The sequence below is a fragment of the Hemiscyllium ocellatum genome, chromosome 36 (genome assembly GCF_020745735.1).
Source record: "Hemiscyllium ocellatum isolate sHemOce1 chromosome 36, sHemOce1.pat.X.cur, whole genome shotgun sequence".
NCBI lineage: Eukaryota > Metazoa > Chordata > Chondrichthyes > Orectolobiformes > Hemiscylliidae > Hemiscyllium > Hemiscyllium ocellatum.
Window position 1 is genome coordinate 8,824,457 of NC_083436.1, and position 23,663 is coordinate 8,848,119.

Consider the following 23,663-nt stretch of genomic DNA (forward strand, 5'->3'; position numbering starts at 1 on the left):
GGGTGCACATAAGGTAACCGTGGATGGAATCGTGTAATAGCCAACAGGAGTTCGCATTTTTTAAAAGAATCATTCCCCAATTCATCAATCATGTATTAGCCAAATCACGCTGATGAAATGCGCATTATAGGCGAATGACCTGTACTTCAAATGTCCACTGTGGCTCTGATCAGGAGTGAAGTAGTTTTCTTAAACCAAGTTTTCTTTCCTTTTAGTTATAGATCACTCTAAATAGCAAGCCAATTGACTTGGAGAATGTTATTCAATCACGTTAGGGCAATTGCTATAATGATTAAATTGATTTTGATATTTCCGAATGTTCTCACAGGTGTTGTACCAGATGGAACATATGAAGTATGTTCACGGACTACTGGGCAGGCTGCAGCAGGTAATTTATTTTCTCTCTGGATTTTATTCACATCAGCATCTGTTGCACTTACCCTTTTTTCTAATCCTTAACTTGTACAACTAACAAGATATGGGCAGTTGACGAAGGATTAAATAAATTAAATGTAGTTTATGGTAAGATTAATCATTAAATAACAAAATACAAGTACTTTTAACTTGTACAGAATATGACCCTTTTAAACACAAAGTGATCTTTGTTCCATCGCCAGGACCCTGACTCTGGACTCCTTATGTGAGTGTAGGTCCCACATTTTTACTATCACTTGTCTTTGTTTCAGGATTTGTAACTTCATGTTGGTCTCTGGCTCAGCTTTAATGGATAAGTAATGAAGGCAATCAGTAATTCACAACCTTACATCAGAGTTCTACTCCACTCAGCCAACTCCACATTCCACTGAGATCATTCTAATGTGTACTGTGATACATGACAGGGTAATCTTTTCTGATGACTGACATGTTCTTTTCCCAGTCAGTTGATAGCCTTACCTTAATTCTCAATATTGGATACCAATAACCTTATTGTACTTGTTAATTTCTGATTGTCCTGTAGCGAATTGATTTTTCAGCTGCCTGTTGAAATCTTTATCTTTTGGTTCAATCCATCTATGAATTTACTGCTCCAGTTCCTTTGTCAAATCCTATTGTCATATCATTCACTAAACTCCTCTTTCTTCTTCAAATTAAACTTTCCTCTTTTCCCATCTTCTTTTACTATGTTGGAGCCTTATCTTGTAAAGGTTATGACTGTGCCCCTTGTTCAAATACCTGTTTAATCTTGATAGAAGTTTACAAAATTGAACAGTCTGAGTCTTTTTCCCAGGATAGAAATGTCAATAACTAGGAGTCATAGGCTTAAGGTAATTGGGGGAAAGTTTATAGAATTTCATTTTAATAGAATCCCCATAGCATTGAAACAGGCCAATCAGACCGGCAAGTTCACTCTAACTCTCTGAAGAGCATCCCACCCAGAACCCCGCCCAATTTAACCCTATAAACCTGCATTTCCCTTGGCTAATGCACCTAATTTACACATCCCTGAACACTGGGTAATTTAGTATGGCCAATCCATCTAACTTGCACATCCTTAGGCTGTAGGATGAAACCAGAGCACCCAGCAGATGTCCATGCAGGCATGGGGAGAACGTGCATACTCCACTCAGACAGTCTGAGGTTCAAATTGAACTTGGGTTCCTGGCGCTGTGAGTTAACCAGTGAGCCACCATGCCAAAAGAGATGAGTGGCACAGTGGCCCAGTGGATAGCACTGCTGCCTTACACTACTAAGGACCCAAGTTCAATGCCACCCTTGGTAACTGTGTAGTTTTCATCTTTCCCCATGTCTGCATGGGTTTCCTCCAGGGTTCCAGTTTCCTCCCACAGATCAAAGATGTGCAGGTTAGGTGGATTTGCCATGCCAAATTGCCCAGAGTGTCCAGGGATGTAGAGGCAAGGTGAATTGGTCACGGAAAGGTCTGGGTGGGATGCTCCTCAAAGAGTCATTGTGTACTCGATGGGCCGAATGACCTGTTTTAACGCTATAGGGATTCTGAGCGATGTTAGCTTTTTACACAAAGGATGGCAGGTGCATTTTACAGAAGCAATAGAATCTGATACAATTGCAACACCTAAGAGGCATCTTGACACACACATAAATAGGCAGAGAATAGAGGTAGATGGATTTGGCACAGGTTTGATGGGTCGAAGGACCTGTTTCTGCACTGTACTATTCTTTGTTCTTTTGTTATTTGTTTGTAATTCCCTGTACAGTTGTTAGGTTACATCAGAATACTGTGCAGATGACCTGATTCCTATTAAGTTTAACGTAACTAGAACCACTTCAATGTGTACATTATTATACAAAATCCCATTGCCCTCAAGCAATACCAGGCAAAAGTGAGGACTGCAGATGCTGGAAACCAGAGTTTAAATTAGTGTGTGCTGGAAAAGCACAGCAGGTCAGGCAACATCCGGGAAGCAGGAAAATCGATGTTTCAGGCAAAAGCCCTTCATCAGGAAGCTTTTGCATGAAACGTCGATTTTCCTGCTCCTTTGATGCTACCTGACCTGCTGTGCTTTTCCAACACCACTCTAGTCTAAACTCAAGCAATACCAATCTATTTTCTGAAAAGAGTTTCATTTCTGGGCATGGTGTTTCAGTTGTTGTGGTAATGACTGTATTTGCAGCAGTCAGTGGAAGTATCTTTCTTCTTATAGTCATAATTCTCATAACTTACCAGAAAATATGCTGTCTTTCACTTCTCTCCTGTATTTGACAATAATCTTTTCCATAAAACAGCAATATACACCCTCACCACCATGTTGTCTATTTATGTCCCCAATATATTCAGGATTGTGCCATTTTGAAAAAGAGTATGTTTCCACTACTTGAGCTCCTAATTTGCATTTTAAAACATTTCCATGCTTTCCTTATCCATTCTGATTTATTTGCCCAATTACAGTAATATTAACAACATGACTAAAAGTTTGCGAATCGAAACCTTTCAGTTCAGGTGCAGTCTTAATTCTCCGTTCTCTTGTTTCCCATCAAGTGGTTTTCACCTTCCCTGCTGCAAATAGGTTGAAGCTTGTCAGGATTGTAAACCATTACAAAACTTGTCATCTTATGCTTATTTATCTGAAAATGTCAAGATAACAACTGTTCTTATTTACAGTTCTTTACTTAATCTGATTCTTGATGCAACTTAAAAGTCCCTTCACATTCTCTGATTTAAATCTTTATGAATCCAAGTTCTCTTTTTGGGTCTAGCCCACAATTCTTCAAATCTGAGGATACTTCTTCATCAAAATTATTTAGTACTTAATCTTCCAGGTTCATTTCCTTGATCTCCTGTTTTAGTCCTGCTGGAATTTTGCTAAAATGTATAATATGCTGTGTTGCTGCCCATTATTTTGTTTTGCTGGTCCAGAACAGGTATTCAGATTTCCAGGTTGATTCCATGACAACTGTCACCTCTGTATGATATTGCTAATGTTTAATGATGCTGTATTTTGGTGTTTTCACCTGTGTTTCACGTCATTATTCTACCAGAAACTAAGTAAGCAGCAGAAAAGGAAATTATTGTCTTGAATCAATAAAAAATATTTTTTCATCTTACTGTTGTGTCAGCAAATGCATAAATAATTTGCAGTACACATATATGCTGTGTGACTATTTGTATTGATACAGCATGCCCAAGAACAGTACCCATTACTCATTTTGAATAATATCAGAAATGTCACAATTAGCAATCTGATGATTGCTCAATGTACTGAGCAACAATGAATAATGGTAAGGATGAGAAATACAAAGTAAAACTTTATTAAGGTCGTTAGCAATCAATGCACTGAATACATTTTCAAGCTCTGGAGCAGTGGCCTTCAGTATTTTAAAGAATTAATATCTGTAAACAAATGCTAACCTGAATTTGGAAAAATAGTACCAAAGGATAATGGATGCATATATATCTGAACTAATTATGACTTTGCCAGTGTAATTACAGAGCAATACAAGCTTGTAGTGTTAAAATTAGAAACCTCTTTGAAAAAAATCCACTTCAGAAAATATTTCATGGATTTTCAGTTTACCATTTTCTTTTCTAGACAGCAGTAGTGCGGGAACCTGGACATTGAATATCTTATGGAAAATGTGCGGTATTGATGTGCACATGGATCCCAATATAGGAAAAAGACTCAATGCCTTGGGTAACACAATGACAACTCTGACAGGTGAGGAAGAAATTGATGACATCGCTGACCTGAACTCGATCAACGCAGTTGACTTAACAGATGAGGATGAAACTGACAGTATGTCTCCTACTGTAATGGCTGTAAGTAAATCAATAAGACTGTAAACTACTTTATAATTAAAATTACTTAAATATTCAATTCAGCAAAAGTTTTATTGGTACGTAAGCTTATGTTAAGCATATCTATGTTTCATACAAAGTTTTAGTTGTAGTTGTGTGATGTTGGCAATGTTGACTCTATCTAGTCTTGCAACCCAGCAAAATCTAACTGCATCAAAACTCATAACCATCCCATTCTCACTCTTGGCATAACTTACTTGGGACTGCAGGAGTGAGTGGCCAAAGAAACTTTACTCCTTTTTAGTATAGTTATGTTTTTAACAGATTACCAAAGAGCAGCACATCCCACTTTCCCATCACTTAAGAATTTTCTGTTTCAAATCTTGACTCCCTTGGCATTGACCAAAACCATGAAAAGAAAAAAAATCTTCTTTATTGGCCCAGTTTCATCTCCAGGTTATGCATCATATTTTTCTGCACTGGTACATTTGAAATACTCAGCCTCAAAGGTCACTTACTGAATAAAACATTTATCTTTTTGTTTGGGCCCTGGCCAATGGTTGTGGCCTGTTATGACCCCCTTGGAGATCCTTTGGAAACACAAAGTTCTTACCATCAAACACTTCGACAAAAAACATGACAGACAGCACTTTGGATGCCTCTTCTGCACAGGGACTGAAACACTTCAAGAATGCATCTCAGCACTCCCTTCTCTGGGCATTTAGAATGGGCAATAAATGCTGGCCAAACCGGTAATGCCCATGTTCTGTGAATAAAATTATACCTATTACACAGGAAATAATAACAGTTTGTATTTAAAAATAAGCTTCATTACAAACATACCATTTCATTTTACAGTCTTATATGAAAAAAAGTACATTCACCTGTCTTTAAGGCATTGTTATTATTCCCTGTACTTTTAACCCTCCAGGGCATCTGAATCCCTTTGCTTCAGGCAGCAGCATAGACAATTTTTTGGTGTAAAAGGTTGTAATGTTGGTTCCATCAAAAAAGTCTTTGGCTTCAGGTTTTGCACTTTGAGGATCACTGCCAGTTGTGGTTTGTGTAATACCTCTCCCCACTATTTATCACATTTCATTATGAAACATTCTATTTTGGAAACACTATAAGCTTAACCTCTAGCAATTCAGAGTTCAAGTCTAACTGCATGAATAGCTCAAGTCGCAACACTCTTGTAAACAAGTGTTTCCTTTACTATAAATCAAATCACTGTTTCAATTGCCATAGCAAAACTACTTCTCTTCCTCCTTTTCAGCAATGACTTCAGACCTCAAAGATATTCATTCATTTCAATTTCTTGGTAAAATAAAGCAACTGCTGGAAAGTTGCAGTGAACTTATTTCAATCTGACTCAGTTTTTACCTTTTGCAGTCTGATTTCTGACAAGTTGTATATATATCTGTAACATATGTTAATCATTTAGATAAGGGAATTAAATGTAATATCTTTAAATTTGCAGATGACAAAGCTCAGTGGGAGGGTGAACTGTGAGAAGGGTGCAAAGACATTTCAATGTAAGAAGAGCAAGTTGAGTGAGTGGGCAAATACATAGCAGATGTAGCACATTGTGGATAAATTTGAAGTTATCCACTTTGGTAGCAAAAATAGAAAGGCAGATTATTATCTGAACAATGTATTGAGAAAAGAGGAGGTGCAATGTGACCTGAGCGCCAGTCACTAAAAATAACCATGCAGGTGCAGCAGGTGGTAAAAAAGGTATGTTGACCTCCATAAAGAGAGTATTGGTGTACAGGAGCAGAGATGTCTTGCTGCAGTTGTACAGAGCTTTTCATAACTTTTGAATAGTGAGCAAAAACAGATGGGATCGTTCACCGTATATTTCTTACATGATAATCTCAGCTGAAAACTGTAGCAACTGGTTAATTAAAATCTATTCATCGAACTAAAATTTAGAAATTGCTAACTCAAACTACCCTCACTTATTATTCAGAATACAGGTGGAAGCGCAATAAAACGCAACTCTATGAAACTTTCTTTTGGGCAACGACTTGTAAACCAGTTCCTTGGTCTGGGTACTATGCACCAGGAATACTGTTTTACAGCAGAAACTCTGTCTAGTCCTGAGAGTCGCAACCAAGCAAAATCTAAATGTTTACATTCAAAAGCATCCCGTTCTCACTCTTGGCATAGTGTATGTAACATGTCTCTCTCTCTCCAAATTTTAAAAAAATCAACTAAACTATGATTTATGCTTTAGGTCAGTTGCACGTCACTAATTTATACTTAAAACCATTCAATTAAACTCTTCATTTCTTTATCTTTTTGCATGCTTTATCTTTTGTGGTGAAATTGTAAATCACTTGGGGGTCAACCAAATTATGAAATTTTTTGACATTTTTTAACCTTTGTTTGACTTGTTGAAATGCATAACTCAAGTGTTTTCTATACAGGAAAATACTGACTATCGAAGACAGGGTTCGATTGGAAGCCAGACTGCAGATTCAAGAGGAAGAAAGTTTATAAAACGTTTAGTGGACATCAGGGAATTGAATGAACAAGCCAAAGTCATCGATGACCTAAAGTATGTTTCTCTCTGAACCAATCTACTGTCAATAAAGTTCTCAAATCCATTTTAACAAAGGACCTTCACTCCACAAACTCATCAATAGGATTTGTACAATCAAGCTACTGATTCCCAGCAATAGGTCAAATTGTTTTCTACAATTCAGTCATTTACCACTTTTCCCTCTAATTCATTTCTAAAATCCAAAAACATTTCAACAAAATAATCCATTAAATGTTATCCACTGAATTAACACCTTGATAGTAGTTTTTAATTCAAGTCTTAGGCTTGACATTTTTCATGCACAGCTTCACTGTTAGTTAGAACCATAGAAATAGTACAGCGCAGAAGGGGGCTATTTGGCCCATCTTGTCCATGCTGACCCAAAGATACCCAGATACTCTTTCTAACCCCATCTCCTTGCACCTGACCCATAACCCTGCAGTTTACAGCACTTAAGTTGTAGATCCAGGTACTTTTTGAAAGAGTTTAGGTTCTCCACCTGCACCACCAACTCAGGCAATAAATTCCAGACACACACCATCCTCTTTGTAAAAAGAAATTGTCCTTCACATCCCCTCCAATCCTTCTGCTATTTATCTTGAATCTGTTTTCCTTGATTTTTGAACTCTCTGCCAAGGGAAGCAGGTTCTCCTAATTAATATGTACCTACCCCTCAAAATTTTGTATACCTGTCCTGTCACTGCTCAGCCTTCAAGGAAAACAACCCCAACCCCTCCACTATCTCCTCATAGCTGTAATTCCCCAACTCCGGCAACATTGTAGTATATCTCCAGAGTAATTTTTTTTCCGAGAATGTGGTGACAAGAACTACACACAAAACTCCAGTTGTGACCTCACCATTGTCTTACATAGTTTCATCATTACATCCTTAACTCTTTATTCTGTAGCTCTGTCAGTGAAGGAAAGCATTTCATATGCCTTCTTTACAACCTTATCTACCTATACTGCTACCTATAGCGACCTGTGCACTTGCACGCCAAGATTGCTCACTTCATCTACTCCTCTCAGTCCATTCCCATTTATTGTTTATTCACATTTACTGTTTCATCTCCCGAAATACGTTAACTCACACTTATCAAAGTTGAATTTTACCTGCCATTTCCCTGCCCACTCCTCCAACCTGTCAACAGTGTTTTGGAGCTTACAGTTATCCTGTGTGGAGCCAATTCTTGTCATCTGCACATTTCCTAATTGTGTCACTGACTTTCAAATCTAAATCATTAATGTACAAAACATACAGCAATGGTCCCAAAACTGATCCCTGTAGAACATCCCTTGAAAGAACTTTCTATTCGCAAGGGAAGCCATTAACCATTGCCTTTTGTTTCCTGTTACTAAGACAACTTCAGATCCAGTTTGACACATTACCCTCACTAAAATCCAAATAGACATGATCCACTGTACCATCCTCATCAATCATCCTTATCAGTTTCCAAAGAATTCAATCAAATTTGTAAGACATGACCTCTTAACAAAGCTATGCTGACTATCCCTTGTCTAGTCCATGTGATTCTAGGTGACGGTTAATCCAATCTTTTTTGCAAGTTTTGTGAAGGTTTGTAGCTCAGGTTGAGGGTTAGGATGTAGGTTTGCTCGCTGAGCTGTAGGTTTGATATCCAGACGTTTCATTACCTGGCTAGGTAACATCATCAGTGGCGACCTCCAAGTGAAGTGAAGCTGTTGTCTCCTGCTTTCTATTTGTATGTTTGTCCTGGATGGGGTTCCTGGAGTTTGTGGTGATGTCATTTCCTGTTCGTTTTCTGAGGGGTTGATAGATGGTATCTAGATCTATGTGTTTGTTTATGGCGTTATGGTTGGAGTGTCAGGCCTCTAGGAATTCTCTGGCATGTCTTTGCTTAGCCCTGTCCCAGGATAGATGTGGTGTTCCAGTTGTTGAGGCGCTCTTCCAGAAGATGAGGCGCTCTTCCTCCAGGCATCTTCCGCCTGGGAACCCTCCAACCGCAAGGGATGAATGCAGATTTCTCCAGCTTTCTCATTTCCCCTCGCCCCACCTTTTCTCAGTCCCAACCCTCAGACTCAGCACCGCCTTCTTGACCTGCAATCTTCTTCCCGACCTCTCCGCCCCCACCCCCTGTCCAGCCTATCACACTCACCTTAACCTCCTTCCACCTTTCGTATTCCCAGCGCCCGTCCCCCAAGACCCTCCTCCCTACCTTTTATCTTATCCTGCTTGGCACACCCTCCTCCTTCCTGAAGAAGGGCTTAATGCCCAAAACATCGATTCTCCTGTTCCTTTGATGCTGCCTGACCTGCTGCGCTTTTCCAGCAACACACTTTTAAGCTCTGATCTCCAGCATCTGCAGTCCTCACTTTCTCCCCCTTTCTCCATCAGCCTACCACGGGGAACCTTATCAAACACCTTACTGAAGTCCATGTATATGACATCTAAAGTCCTTCCCTCATCAGTCAACTTTGTCACTTCATTATAGCATTCTATTAAGTTGGTAAGACATGACCTACCCTGCACAAAACCATGCTGCCTATCACTGATAAGCCCATTTTCTTTCACATGGGAATAGATCCTATCCCTCAGTGTCTTTTCCAGCTGTTTCCCTACCACTGACTTCAGGCTCACCGGTATATAATTACCTGGATTATCCCTGCTACCCTCCTTCAAGAAGGGGACAACAAGAGCAATTCTCCAGTCCTCTGGGACCTCACCCATGTTCAAGGATACTGCAAAGATATCTGTTAAGGCCCCAGCTATTTCCTCTCGCTTCCCTCAGTAACCTGGGATAGATCCCATCCAGAGCTGGGGACTTGTCCACCTTAATGCCTTTTAGAATATCCAATACTTCCTCCCTCCTTATGGCGACTAATCAAATATCTATCCCTAACCACAACATCTGTCATGTCCCTCTCCTTGGTGAATACCGATACAAAGTACTCATGAAGAATCTCACCCATTTTCTCGCTGACTCCATACAAAAAAAATCTGGGAGAAGGAGCAGAAGACAAACTGGCTGAACAAAGAAGAGAGACACAAAATGGGGAAGAGGGTGAAAGAGAAATATGCCATGAAAGAATAAGGTGGAGAGGGCGAAACACTAACTGGGGGAGAATCTGTAGTGAGGTAAGGCTTATGTTGACTTGTGATTATAAAGTTATTGTCTCGTCTATTTTATTATGAGGGTCAGACAGCTATGATGCTTCATTTTGTGGACTGAGCATCACAACCCTGAAGCTCGGCTTTAGGAATGTGAATAGGCGATGGAATTAGTCATTCTTTTGTTTTATTTACTTGTATTACTTGCAGAACATTTTGGGTAAGTGTGAGGTGATCATGAAAATTGTTAATGTGGTTGTATTTCATTCTAAACAGATATGTTTATTTAAAGAGAAGTTCATCACATCACCAAATTTAGAATTGACTGTACAAGCAGGTCTGTTGTAATTGTGTCCTTGTGACTGATGGTTGTTGTCAGCAGAACCAATTATCAAAATTATTGGGACTGAGAACGACTTGGCAGTCGTTAATTGTCTAGGTGACATTAGAAAATGAAACGGAGCAAGCCGAAAACTGGATTGAGAACCAGTATCAGGCAGGACCAGACATAATGCAATTGTGTTAATCAAATGCATTTGACAATTTTGTCAAATAAAGTAAATTGGAAGATGAGTGCAAAAATGTTAGGACCCATTGCAATGCATGAAGGTTTACAAATAATTACTTTATTTAAAAATCAGCTGATTTTTTAAAAAAATCTTTCAGCAATGCATAAATGACCTACATAGAGTGACCAACTAATTATAAGATGGAGTGTTAATGTCAGGAAGTATAAGATTATTCACTTTGATAGCAAAACAAAATAGAGTGTATTTTAAAAAGTGTGAAACTTATAAATGTTGATTTTCAGGAAGACTGAATGTACTCATAGAAAGAACGCAGAAAGTTAGCATATAGTTACAGCAACTATAGGCAAATAACAGTGTGGCCTTTATTGCAAGGGATTGCAGTACAAGAATAAGGAAATATTGTTTCTGTTGTGCAGGACTTTGGTGAAACCGTGCCAGAGGTGGCGTGCACAGTTTTAGGCTCTGCATTTAAGGATGGGATAGACTTGAATGGGATGCTGTCATGTGGTTGTATTTCATTCTAAACAGATATGTTTATTTAAAGAGAAGTTCATCACATCACCAAATTTAGAATTGACCTCCTAAGTTATGAAGGTTGTTGAGTAACTAAATCTAATTTCAAAAATAAATGTACCAAAGCACCTTTATCTTAATAACAACACATCAATAGAGTGTTGAAAGAAACTCTCAATTATCCGATGGCAGTTTTATTATCAAACGTGTTGAGACAAAGCTTATCATTATATTATTTGTTCTTAAATTTATAAAAGGAACAAAAAATAAAATCACTTAGTGTTTGAATCTTCTCCTTATGTAATTGATTTTTAAAAAATTAGTATGAGGGATTTAACTTATTTACGATATTGTGCAATCTTTAATTGGACATGCAAAAGCTCAAAACTCTATGGTGAGACAGTTTGAGAATTTTCCTGATTTGTTGCCTGGGCAATCAGCAGATGAAGCAAATTGTTCTCTGAGGTTGTCAACTGTTGTTTGATATTTTCTTGGAGGTGCAATCTTATGACATTCAATAGATAATTGATCACATCAAAACAGAACAGTCTGGAAATAATTAGTCTGATGAAAAGCCTTCAACCTGCAATGTTAACACTGTTTTTCACTTCACAGATGCTGTCTCCTGTGATGAGCATTACCCAGACTTGTTTTATTTTGAATTTTGAACATGTACAGTATTTTGCTTTTGTGTTTGGATTAATTTGGAGTTTGTCTTGAAAAATTGAGAAAACTAAATACAATCTAAATGTTGATTAGCTTAACTCAGTTAATAAAACATTTGGGTTTTTCTAGAAAACTTGGTGCAAGTGAAGGAACAATAAACCAAGAGATACAGCGTTATCAACAACTAGAATCTGTTGCTGTTAATGACATCCGTCGGGATGTTCGGAAAAAATTACAACGATCCAGTATGAGGGTGAGCAAATTATTTGTTGATGTAAATTCATGATCCTTTCCCTCAAAAGTAGCATAATCTTTCTGTGAATGTTTTTAATAAATCTTGTTTTGCTATGTTTGTAATAAAACTTTAGGTATTTTTAATCAATTATTCAAGTAGGTGATATTCAGGGGCCCAAGTTTAAATCCCATCTGCAGCAGAGGTGGGGATACCAGCACTGTGTGCTTATTGTATTTTGTATTCTTGACTTGGCTTTGAATTGTAATCTCTGGGATTCAGTGCTCCATGGACTTGTTGCTGTTGCCTGTGAGAGATAACTGTGATAATGTATCCTCCTGTTGTAAAGGTTACAAATAAGGTTGTCGTCTCTACTTTGCTGGATATGAATGAACTTGATGTAGATCTAGCATTGCCTCAAACGTAAGTCTGTACTTTGGAGTTGTGTAAGGCTGGTATTATACTTTCAAAAAAATAATTTGGAGCAGTTTTGCATTCAGAATTTGTTTCATTCCATATTAGTTTTCACACATATCATAATAGAATTGCATCCTATTGAGAGTTTAATAAGAACATCTAGAGAATGAAGATGCACCACAGTTTGCTTAACAGATATTGCTACACATCAGATAATTGAAGAATTCTATAAGAACTCTGAGTTGCTACAAAGACTATTAATGAAGAAGTTGTTCAAGATCTCCAAGCTTAGAGTTCTCAATAAGCCCTTGTTAATACTCCAGAACTTTGTTTACTTGATTTCTTCGCCCCCCCCCCCCCCCCCCCCCCCCCCTCCCAACCCCCAGTCAACTAAAGGAAAGGTATGGGAATATTCCCCATTCTGAATAATGCCCAACAATGTGAGGGAACAAACATCCCATAGGTGAAAATGTATAAGATAAGTGAAAAATGCAATTTTCAGGTGTTCTGCTTGATGATATGAAAGACAAGTGTGAAAGGATATAAAAATAATACATTTTGGTATCATCAGAAATTGGGAATTATATTTTGTGGTTTGAAGATTGTGTTGGCCATTAACTGTACAAACAGGTCTGTTGTAATTGTGTCCTTGCGACTGATGGTTGTCGTCAGCAGAACCAATTATCAAAATTATTGGGACAGAGAACGACTTGGCAGTCATTAATTATCTAGGTGACATTAGAAAATGAAACGGAGCAAGCTGAAAACTGTGTTGAGAACCAGTATCAGACAGGACCAGACATAATGCAATGCATTTTTGTCAAATAAAGTAAATTGGAAGATGAGTGCAAAAATGTTAGGACCCATTGCAACGCATGAAGGTTTACAAATAATTACTTTTTTTAAAAATCAGCTGATTTTTAAAATAAATCTTTCAGCAATGCAATGAGTGACCAACTAATTATAAGATGGAGTGTTAATGTCGGGAAGTATAAGATTATTCACTTTGATAGCAAAACAAAATAGAGTGTATTTTAAAAAGTGTGAAACTTATAAATGTTGGTTTTCAGGAAGACTGAATGTACTCATAGAAAGAACGCAGAAAGTTAGCATACAGTTACAGCAACTATAGGCAAATAACAGTGTGGCCTTTATTGCAAGGGATTGCAGTACAAGAATAAGGAAATATTGTTTCTGTTGTGCAGGACTTCGGTGAAACCGTGCCAGAGGTGGCGTGCACAGTTTTAGGCTCTGCATTTAAGGATGGGATAGACTTGAATGGGATGCTGTCATTGACCTGAGTGTGTTGCCCTGTGTTGAGAAACTGACTGAATTGGGCCTGTGTTCTCTGGAGTTTAGATGCATCAGAGTGATTTAAATGAAACATTTAAGATTTTGAAAGGGTTCAGCCGTGTCGGCACTGAGGGGTTGTTTTCCTACCTCAGGCTCAAAAACACACTGAAGCTTGAAACGATCTAAGCCAAGGGTAAAAAATGAGGTCTGCAGGTGCTGGAGATCACAGCTGAAAATGTGTTGCTGGTTAAAGCACAGCAGGTCAGGCAGCATCCAAGGAACAGGAAATTCGACGTTTCGGGCACAAGCCCTTCATTAGGACATTCCTGATGAAGGGCTTGTGCCCGAAACGTCGAATTTCCTATTCCTTGGATGCTGCCTAACCTGCTGTGCTTTAACCAGCAACACACGATCTAAGCCAAAACAGTCTGTTTGATTAGCACCACATCCATAAATACTCAATATCTCCAAATAGCAGCAACGTGTACCAATGACAAAATGCACTATAGAAATTCACCAAGGCTCCTTTGACCCAACTTTCAATGCCATAATCACAATCCTCTAGAATGACTGACTGAGGCTGCACGTGCGTGAGAATACTACCACCTCAAGTTCCTTTCCAAGACAGTTACTATCTTGACTTGGCTGCTCCTTCAGTGTCACTGGCTCAAGTACCTGGGATTCCCTCCGGAATGATAAATGAATAATGATGCATGCACCAAATGGATTGCAGCAATTCAAGAAATCAGCTCACCAGTGTCTTCTCAAGAGCATCTAGGGATGTGCAATAAATGCTGGCCCAGCCAGCAATGCCCACAGCGCTTGAATGAATAAAGAAAAAGTACATATTGGTTGGTAGATTAGAGGGGTCACATTACTTGGAAGATGTGTGTATGAGACAGGACACTAACAAAGATATCTTGGAGTACAATGCACCTATCATTAAAGTTCCAAAACAGATGACCAAAGGGGATAGAATTGAAAAATAGGCAGATTATGTGAAACTTGTATAAGATTAGATCTTTCTCGGAGTGATGCATACAGTTCTGGTCACCATACTGTAAAAAGGATAGGGGACCACGAGAAAGTGGCAGAGAAAATTTACAAGGCTAATACTAGAAATAAAGGAGCAGGGGAATCGACATTTCGGGCATAAGCCCTTCTTCAGGAATGAGGAAGGTGTGCCAAGCAGGCTAAGATAAAAGGTAGGGAGGAGGGACTTGGGGGGGGGAGGGGTGTTGGGAATGCGATAGGTGGAAGGAAGTTAAGGTGAGGGGGTGGGGGCAGAGAGGTCGGGAAGAAGATTGCAGGTCAAGAAGGCAGTGCTGAGTCCGAGGGTTGGGACTGAGATGAGGTGGGGAGAGGGGAAATGAGGAAGCTGGAGAAATCTGCATTCATCCCTTTTATCTTAGCCTGCTTGGCACACCTTCCTCATTCCTGAAGAAGGGCTTATGCCCAAAATGTCGATTCTCCTGCTCCTTGGATGCTGCCTGACCTGCTGCGCTTTTCCAGCAACACGTTTTTCAGCTCTGATCTCCAGCATCTGCAGTCCTCACTTTCTCCTAATACTAGAAATATGTGGGTATGTATATCGGAAAAGGATGAACAAATTCGGTCTCTCCTGGTGGGGGAAAGAAAAAGGCTGAGAGCTGACGCAATGAACCCCTTTAAAATTATAAAAAGTTTTAATATAGTGCAAAAAGACACTTTCCAGTTATGAGAGAGCATAACGTAAGATTAGATATTAATAACATAAGATGGTCATCAGGAAATCCAAAAAAAATTCAGAAGAAACATGTTCAGCCAGAGTGATGAGAATTTGAAACTTGCTACCATGTGATTGACGTGAGTAATATGGAAGGATTTAAAGAGAAATTAAACAAGCATAAAAAGTTACAAAATAAAGGTAAAGTTATAGATTTAATTGAGAAAGGTTGGGAGGAGGCTTGAGAGGAGCATAAATAGCAGCATGGCTTGCTTGACCTGAATAGCTTATTTCTGTTCCCTTGTAAATCTATCAAACTATGTATTGTATGCAGAGTAGACATAAGCCACTGTGTGGTCTGCTCCAACTCCTAATTCTTGGCTGCCAGCCTAACAGTATATTGTGAGCACAGTGCAGTGCATGAACCACAGAGGTTCAAGAAAGTAGCCCACCACCACTTTCTTGATGATAGCTAGGGATAGACAATAAGTGTGACCTTGATAACATTGCATGAACACATTGAAACAAAGCTGTGAATGGAACCATGCAAGATTGCCTTAAGTACAGAAAAAGGGCTAATGTGGACTGGACAGATTTAAACAGGGAGGCAAATGTCAAATGGAAAATGATATATGTGTACAGAAAAATTTAAAGCAAAGAAGAGAATGAGCGATATGGTCCCTCGTGAAATTCATTAAATGCTGTATTCTGTCTATTTGTATAATGTATCCGTGCTTTAAATGGCATTATCTGTGCATTTATTGTGTTGCACATTTTAAACTTTTATCAAGAACAGTATTAACATTTGAAAAAAATTTGGACTGAGTTAGTTATGTTGCTCCATGTAAAGGACAAGTATATTAGAAATGTGGAACACAGTTTGTTTATAGAAAGTCATTGCAATATGTTGCTAAAGCTTGACTTTGTACAATGTTGCATATAGCTTTCATTTTATTCCAACTCCAACGTCTAAGTGAATGTGTGGTTTGTACAGGCTGCATCCCTTAAAGATAAATGGGGTCTAGGCTATAAGCCTAGCTACAACAGATCAAAAAGTATTTCTGCCTCTGGAAGACCACCTTTGAGAAGACTGGAAAGGACAAGGTGAAACATGTTTTACTATTACAGTTGTGGTATTTATACAATTGTAAAATTTAAGAAGGACTATGATATTTATGTAGTACCTTCTATCCTATCCAATTCTACCTCAAAATGCAATCACTGGCTTTGGCAGGTAAGCAGAACATGTTATACCCCACAAACAACAGTTTGATGAATGAGCTGAAAGAAAACACACACTTTGTCAAAAGTTTTTATCTCTTAATTATTCAGAAATACACAAGAATCCCAATATTTGTCTTTGAGAGGAGAGTGCTGATTGATTGGCAGGTAGATAATGATTGCTATTGGCATTGACATGGCAAATGTACCAATTAATGCTGATTGACAGTTTACTGGCAAGTTTTGTTTAAATTTTAAGCCAGATGAAGAACGAGGCCCTGTGTATTAATATACATAGCTTTCAGTGTGTGTAAATGCAATTCTAAATTATTTACATGCAAGAAAGAACATATACATACACTGCATCTGTTTCAACTCAATAAAACAGGTACCAGACATTGTGTTTATTTCTCAGGGCAGTGCATTGACCAATCACAGTCAATCTGGCTGGTTTAAAATATAAAAGCTTGGCTGTCAAACTGTCGATCATCATTAACTGCTACTTTCCCATGATAGCACCTGTACCAATCAAAATCCATTTGTCAAACAATCAGCACTTCACTGTCATACAGAGTCAATTTTGTTTTACCTCCCTAAATTATTATTCTTGTGAATTTTCCTGATGAATGCAAGACAAAAAAGCTTTGGCAAAATGGTTCTTTCTTCAGCAATACTCAAGTTCTGTACTGTTAAACGATTATTGGTGGATATTTGTTGGTATGGTTGGACTGCTCATTCCTCAAGAAACAATGTAGCTAGGAAATTGAGGTATATCCCTAATTTCCAACTAATACTTTAGTCTGTTTATTGTGATTTACCTGCCAGGGAAGGCATATTTTTAACATCTGAAACACAATAGTTGACAATAAATTGCTGCTTTGAAAATATTGCAGTCAGGTAATGTAGCAGGGCCTTGACCTCACCACATTCTGACTGGGAACCAAGGTTGTTTCCAACTAAACAAAATATGCCTCTATTGTACTTACAAGAATAATGTATTTCTTTAAAGATTTATAATTAAAACAGTAGCTTTGCCCACATTAAACTGATATTCATTAATTCACTGATGCTATTAATATAATCTGGGGTTATTTATAACATAAGCATCCTTTAAATATGGTCTGCCACAGATATGCTCTTTCAGGTCAGTGGAACATCTTGGATTCACAAACTGCCAGATCTGAACCATGATGGACTGATTAGATTTGAGATTAGGTTAGATTTCCTACATATGGAAACAAGCCCTTTGGCCCAACAAGTCCACACCGACCCTCCAAAGAGTAACCCACCCAGATCCAATCCCCTACCTAATGTTTACCCCTGACTAATGCATCTAACAGTAGGGGCAATTTAGTATGGCCAGTTCACCTGACCTGCACATCTTTGGATTGTGGGAGGAAACTTGAGCACCCAGAGGAAACCCACATAAACACTGAGGGAATGTGAAAACTCCACACAGTCACCAGAGATGGGAATCGAACCTGGGTCCCTGGTGCTGAGAGACAGCAGTGCTAACCACTGAGCCACTGTGCTGACTGAAATAACACTGATTGAAGGAAAAGCACATTCTTATTAACTTAAAAGTGGACAGTTGCATAGTAATGTGTTTCTCTTAGTGACCCTCAAATGAACCACTGCACAGCATTATCTCTCACATTTGAAAAGGTCAGCAAAAGTCTTATCAAAAGCTGAAATGCTCCTTTTGGAGAAGTACTTAAAGCTTATTAGATTGTAACTTTGAAATAATAACTTTATTGTGTCTATTGTAATAGTATAGAAAGAAATTTTATGACAGCTTGTTAAGTACTTATGTGTAAATGTTGCATACTGTAATTTCAAAACCTGTACTTCAAAATAATGTAATTAGAAATCCTAATGCAGAATGTCTAGCGGCATAGCCCTGGGTGTATGAAGGTTCTGGCCTGGTTTAAGATTGAAATATTCTTTGTTTAAAAATATAAACTCTAATTTTGTGTTAATCTGTTCAATAATTTCTGAAAAATTGATGAATTTGTATTGATTTATGGAAAATACTTATTATCCTTATTTTAAATTATTTTCAATTTGAACATGTAATGTCTGCATTCACTACATCATTGGTCATGTTCACGGGAGTTTTTCTTCAGTTCCAGAGTAGGTGAGCCAGAAGAGCCGAATGAAATCCAAACTTCAGAACAACCTATACATGGATCAGGCACTGGAACAAGAGTGACTTTCAAGGTACAAGAAACGGTAAGAGTCTCATAAAAATTAACCATCAGCCATGACATCAAATAATAATATCAGGAGCGAAACCATATTAGAGAAACTTACAGACAAGGGTCTGGAAATCCTAAGGTCCTGATGATCTATGTTCTCGGGTTCTGAAAGAAATGGCTGCAGAGATAGTGAATGAACTGGTTTTAATTTTCAAAATTCTATATATTCTGGAATGATCCCAACAACCTGAAACTTAGCAAATTAAAATTTGTGGTATGGCAACACAAAATCAATATAGTTTTAAGGAAGAGTAATAATGTTTGATAAATGTGTTAGAGTTTCTTGAGGATGTACACTTGTAGGGTAAGTAAAGAGAAGCCAGAAATATGATATACTTGGACTTCCAAAAGACTTTTGAAAGGTTCCACACAAATGTTTCAACTTATGGAGTTGAGTTTAATGAATTAGCATAGATAGAAGATTTGATAACAAACAGGAAGGAAATGATAGGAATAAAAGTGGTATAGCAGCTAAAGGCAATAAGTCTAAGCTTGTTGTTGATACAAAGCCCAAGTGGGAAAGAGAGGATGTGATACGTAGATATAGAAAAGCTAATCAAGTGAACAATTAGGTATAATAAGGGTAAGTGTGAAGTTATTCACTTTCTCAGTAAGAATAGAAAAATGGAATATTTCTTGAAAGCTGTGAAACCTGTGAATGTTGATGTTCAGAAACACTCTAGTATTCTCAGACATGGAATGCACAAAAACAACATGCTGAAGCAGCAAGCAATTATACAGGAAACTTGCATGCTTGTCTTTATTACAGCAGAGTACAGGAATATACAAACCTTGTTATAATTGTACAGAGCATTGAGGCAACATCTGAAATAGGGTGTGGAATTTTGGTCTTCATATTTAGGAATAGCATTGCAACGATTATAAGAAATTGCATTGAATGTTGTACAGAGAAGATTCACTCATGAGGTGGGATGCCCACTGATGAGAGACTGAGTGAATTGGGCTTATACAGTACTCTGTGATGTTTGAAGGACTGAGAGAAGGTCCCATTGAAACAAGATTCTGAAGGAACTTGAGAGGGTAGACCAGTGCTTTACAAACCATTTCCCCCATTGCAATTCCATTTTCATGCACTCAACCATAGATTAAGATGAGGGAGGTTTTGTGGAGTTTTGGATTGCTTGGGAAAGACGTGTAAATGCCCCATAGAGGCATAGACGAGATCTCTGTATTCACATGTCCAAACAACAGCAGGATAAAAATGTGGGCAAGTCATGGGCACTTGAATTGGTCCTAAGGCTGTCCTGCCAGAACCTCCAATACAGTCACCAATGCTAACCTAAGCTTGTGACTCAACTGATGAGGTTACAACCCTCCCAATGATTTGAAATCCCCTGGTCTAGATATTGAAAGGTTGTATTTTTCTGGGTGGGGAATCTAAATGGCTGGGCCATGGTGCCTCAATAAGAGGCCAGTGATTTCAGACTGAAATATAGGGAAACCTCTTCACTCAAAGGGTTGTGAATCTTCAGAACTATATATTCCTGAAAGCTGTGGATGTTTCATCATTGAATATATTTAAGGCTAAAATAGATATTTGTTCCTCAGGGAACCTAGGGAAAAATGGAGTGGTAGAAAAGAGAAGTTGACGCTGATCATCAGCCAAGGTTGTATTGAATAGTAGAGCAGATTTGAAATTTTATATGATGGATGCCTCCTATTTCTTATGTTCTGTGAGATTTCGTACAGTGCTTTATTTGAGATTGGGATTAAACAATATAGAGCTGAAAATGTGTTGCTGGAAAAACGCAGCAGGTCAGGCAGCATCCAAGGAACAGGAGAATCGATGTTTCGGGCATGAGCCCTTCTTCCTGACCTGCCCCTTGGATACTGCCTGACCTGCTGCACTTTTCCAGCAACACATTTTCAGCTCTGATCTCCAGCATCTGCAGTCCTCACTTTCTCATTAAACAATATAGGCGAGATTAGTGTTATTAATATTGCCCATCTTTCCTTAAGCTCTCTGGAGTTGCTTAATACGTGACAGAGCTTCCATTTCTTAACAACGATATCTGTTGACTTCATAGATGCAAGTTAAGATTAGATTAGATTAGATTACTTACAGTGTGGAAACAGGCCCAACAAGTCCACACCGACCCGCCGAAGCGCAACCCACCCATACCCCTACATATACCCCTTACCTAACACTACGGGCAATTTAGCATGGCCAATTCACCTAACCCGCACATCTTTGGACTGTGGGAGGAAACCGGAGCACCCGGAGGAAACCCACGCAGACACGGGGAGAATGTACAAACTCCACACAGTCAGACGCCTGAGGCAGGAATTGAACCCGGGTCTCTGGCGCTGTGAGGCAGCAGTGCTAACCACTGTGCCACCGTGCCGCCCACTAGTATTGACCAAAAAGGCCTGTCTTTATTTGAGCTTTCAAGTGTTCCAAAGTAATTTTGAAATGAATCAATGTGAAGATGGCAAGATAACTAAAGACAGTTAGATGATCTGATTCCTCGGTCATATTGTAGCTAAATAGTGTGGCGATCTCCAAGGAAGAAATGTAAATGCATTCCCATGTTAAACCAAGTTTAAGTAATTGCCATGCACTCTAAAATGTTTCAAAGCCTTTTTTCTTTGATCATGCTTGGAGGTCCAGTTTCTGAATTTCTCGTGCCTTTTTTCTCGTCATTGATCATCTCAAGGCATTGTATTGGTTATAAGATGCTATACCAAAGCAATCTCTTGTAAAGCTATTAATTTTCCAAATGAAAGTATGAGCAGGTATTTCGCTGTCTTCATGCACTTTCAAAAATGAAATGCCAGTTGCCTCCCAAAAAACTTCACAATTAGTTCTAGGAATGTAAGCTAAAACTAAAGAAAATGCAAATTGTATTATTTATCATTTCTATTTTAAGAATATTTGTGTTGTTTGCTTTTATTTGTGTTGAAAAATGTTATTAGAGAAATGTGAGATTTAAAAAGTTAATTTTTTGTTAGGCAATTTTATTATTATTTTGCTATAATTCTTTTCCTCCCTGTGAAGGAACAGTACACTTTTTTTCTCTCTCTCTCTCTTTTACAAGCCAAGAACAGATTCCTAGGCCTTAGCTAATTTTCCTTTTGATTGTCTGCAAGGAGCTGCACAAGAGGAATGTGGCTCTTACTGTGTTACTGAAGACACCCTGTGCATTTGACTCAACACATGCATGTTGTAATTGATTTGATATTAGCACTTTTGTACTGAACTGTAGTTGCAAATTAACTTATCACCGTCTGTCTTGTATTGACGCTAAAAGTTTAGAATCATGATGACCAAATTTTACTGACTGGTTATCATTAATTGAAACTTTTAGTTGATCATGTTCTGAGTACAGAGAAAAAAAATTATTGCACATTGTTTTCCAATAATGTTAAAAGGCCCTTGTATTATTTATGTGTGACAGCAAGGGCCGTTAGTGTAACATGCCTTGCAATTTTTTTAGTAGTGTTATAGTTATCTAATGGGAATGTTGCTTCCTATAAGCTATTATTATATAATTACATTTTCCTTTTTACTTCATTAAAGTTGAATGATACAGCTTTGGGCCTTACAAAACAAGTCAGCACTCCAAAAGAAGGGTATTTTCAGGTACTGGTTAAAAATTTGCTCTGCAACAAAATTAATTGCTTCATGGGAAAATCATCTTCACATTCTATCAACTTTTAAACTATGCAAGTTTAATATAATAGCATTTATGTGGTGTGATTTCAAAGTTTTACACTGAATGTAATTTTTTATTGGATAATCAACATATACAGTAACACATATTGCTTTTGCATCGTAACAAATATGTTGCAAATATAGTGTGCAAGTCTCTGAAAACTTTGTCATGCTATTGTTAGAAAACCGCTCATACTTTAAAAGGGTATATAGTCTTTAAAATGCAGTTGCAAGGGAACCACTTCAACTGTAAATGAGACTAAAGTTTTAGTGAAATATTGATAGTATCATTCCATTTAGAAGTGAAATATTTCATGCTTCATAAATGCTCATGAACTTGCATGTAACTTGCTTATTAATTAACTCTTTTGCTCTACAGGCAATTTTGATTATTACTGAATTTAATCTTAATCTCCATCCTCCATGGTCTATATAGAGTAAAGGCAAAATTCCTAACTCTCTCTTTATAATCAAAGTTGAGAACTATAAACATAGTAATGGTTAGGAAATGTATTTCACTTAATGCTTTGCTTTCATTGTATGCTAACACCATTTTCTTATATTATTGTCTGATGAAGATTCTTTGTATATTATTGTTACTTGAGATCTTAGGTTCTATATTGGAGGAAAATGGATTTAGTTTTCAGTTCTGTGAAGGTCTAACTTTTTTTTAAACAGGTCAGAAAATCATTTTGAAAAGTGAGTTCAAAACAGCATTTAGAGAAAGTCATTTGATTTAAGCTGAATGCCCAGCAAGCCTCTTGGGAGATAATTGAAATGTATTTGTGTTTGCAGAGATGCTGTTAGTACCAGTCTCCAATCAGAGGGGGCTGGGCAGAAGTAGTGAGTTGTTCAGATGTCAGTGAAGTTCCAGAAGCAGAGGATGTGCAAGTGTCAGAAAGAAATACATCTTAGAAAGCTATTGAAGACAAGTGTAGGGAATCCTTGTTCACCAATATGTGTGCTGCATTTGTAGTTTGCTTTGAGGGTCTCTGAGAGAGACATTAAATAAAGAAAATAGCACTTAATGAATGCACAGCAGAAATTTACCAAAAGAAAATCAGTTGCAGCAGAGCATGGACATAGGGATGACTATTCACTGAAGTACCTGTAAAGCTGTTGCTAAGGTAAAAGGCCTGAATTTTTTTTTGACATTTGCAATGAGAGTATTCTAGTCATCTGATATAGTTGTGATTTTTCCTTGTGTAGTACATCTTTATGTTCTTTTGTTAAAAGAATATTGGTCGCCTCTTGTGACCGTAACTCAGTCAATGATTTCACTAGTAAATAATAAGAAATGGTT

General features: G+C 38.0%; 1 protein-coding gene across 5 annotated transcripts in view; it reads left to right on the top strand.

Annotated features, from left to right (window-relative positions):
• The window catches only part of kiaa1109 (KIAA1109 ortholog), a 407,563-nt gene that overhangs the window by 311,498 nt on the left and 72,402 nt on the right, over positions 1-23,663 (top strand). For 2 of the 5 annotated variants that reach the window (XM_060851682.1, XM_060851683.1), the window contains exons 58-65: positions 329-388; positions 4,008-4,234; positions 6,186-6,386; positions 6,646-6,776; positions 11,688-11,811; positions 16,200-16,309; positions 18,553-18,658; positions 22,226-22,288. In XM_060851682.1, coding sequence (XP_060707665.1) covers positions 329-388; positions 4,008-4,234; positions 6,186-6,386; positions 6,646-6,776; positions 11,688-11,811; positions 16,200-16,309; positions 18,553-18,658; positions 22,226-22,288 — 1,022 coding nt within the window. The remainder of the gene's footprint in view (positions 1-328; positions 389-4,007; positions 4,235-6,185; positions 6,387-6,645; positions 6,777-11,687; positions 11,812-16,199; positions 16,310-18,552; positions 18,659-22,225; positions 22,289-23,663) is intronic. The other 3 variants (XM_060851684.1, XM_060851685.1, XM_060851687.1) reach the window with 3 other exon arrangements.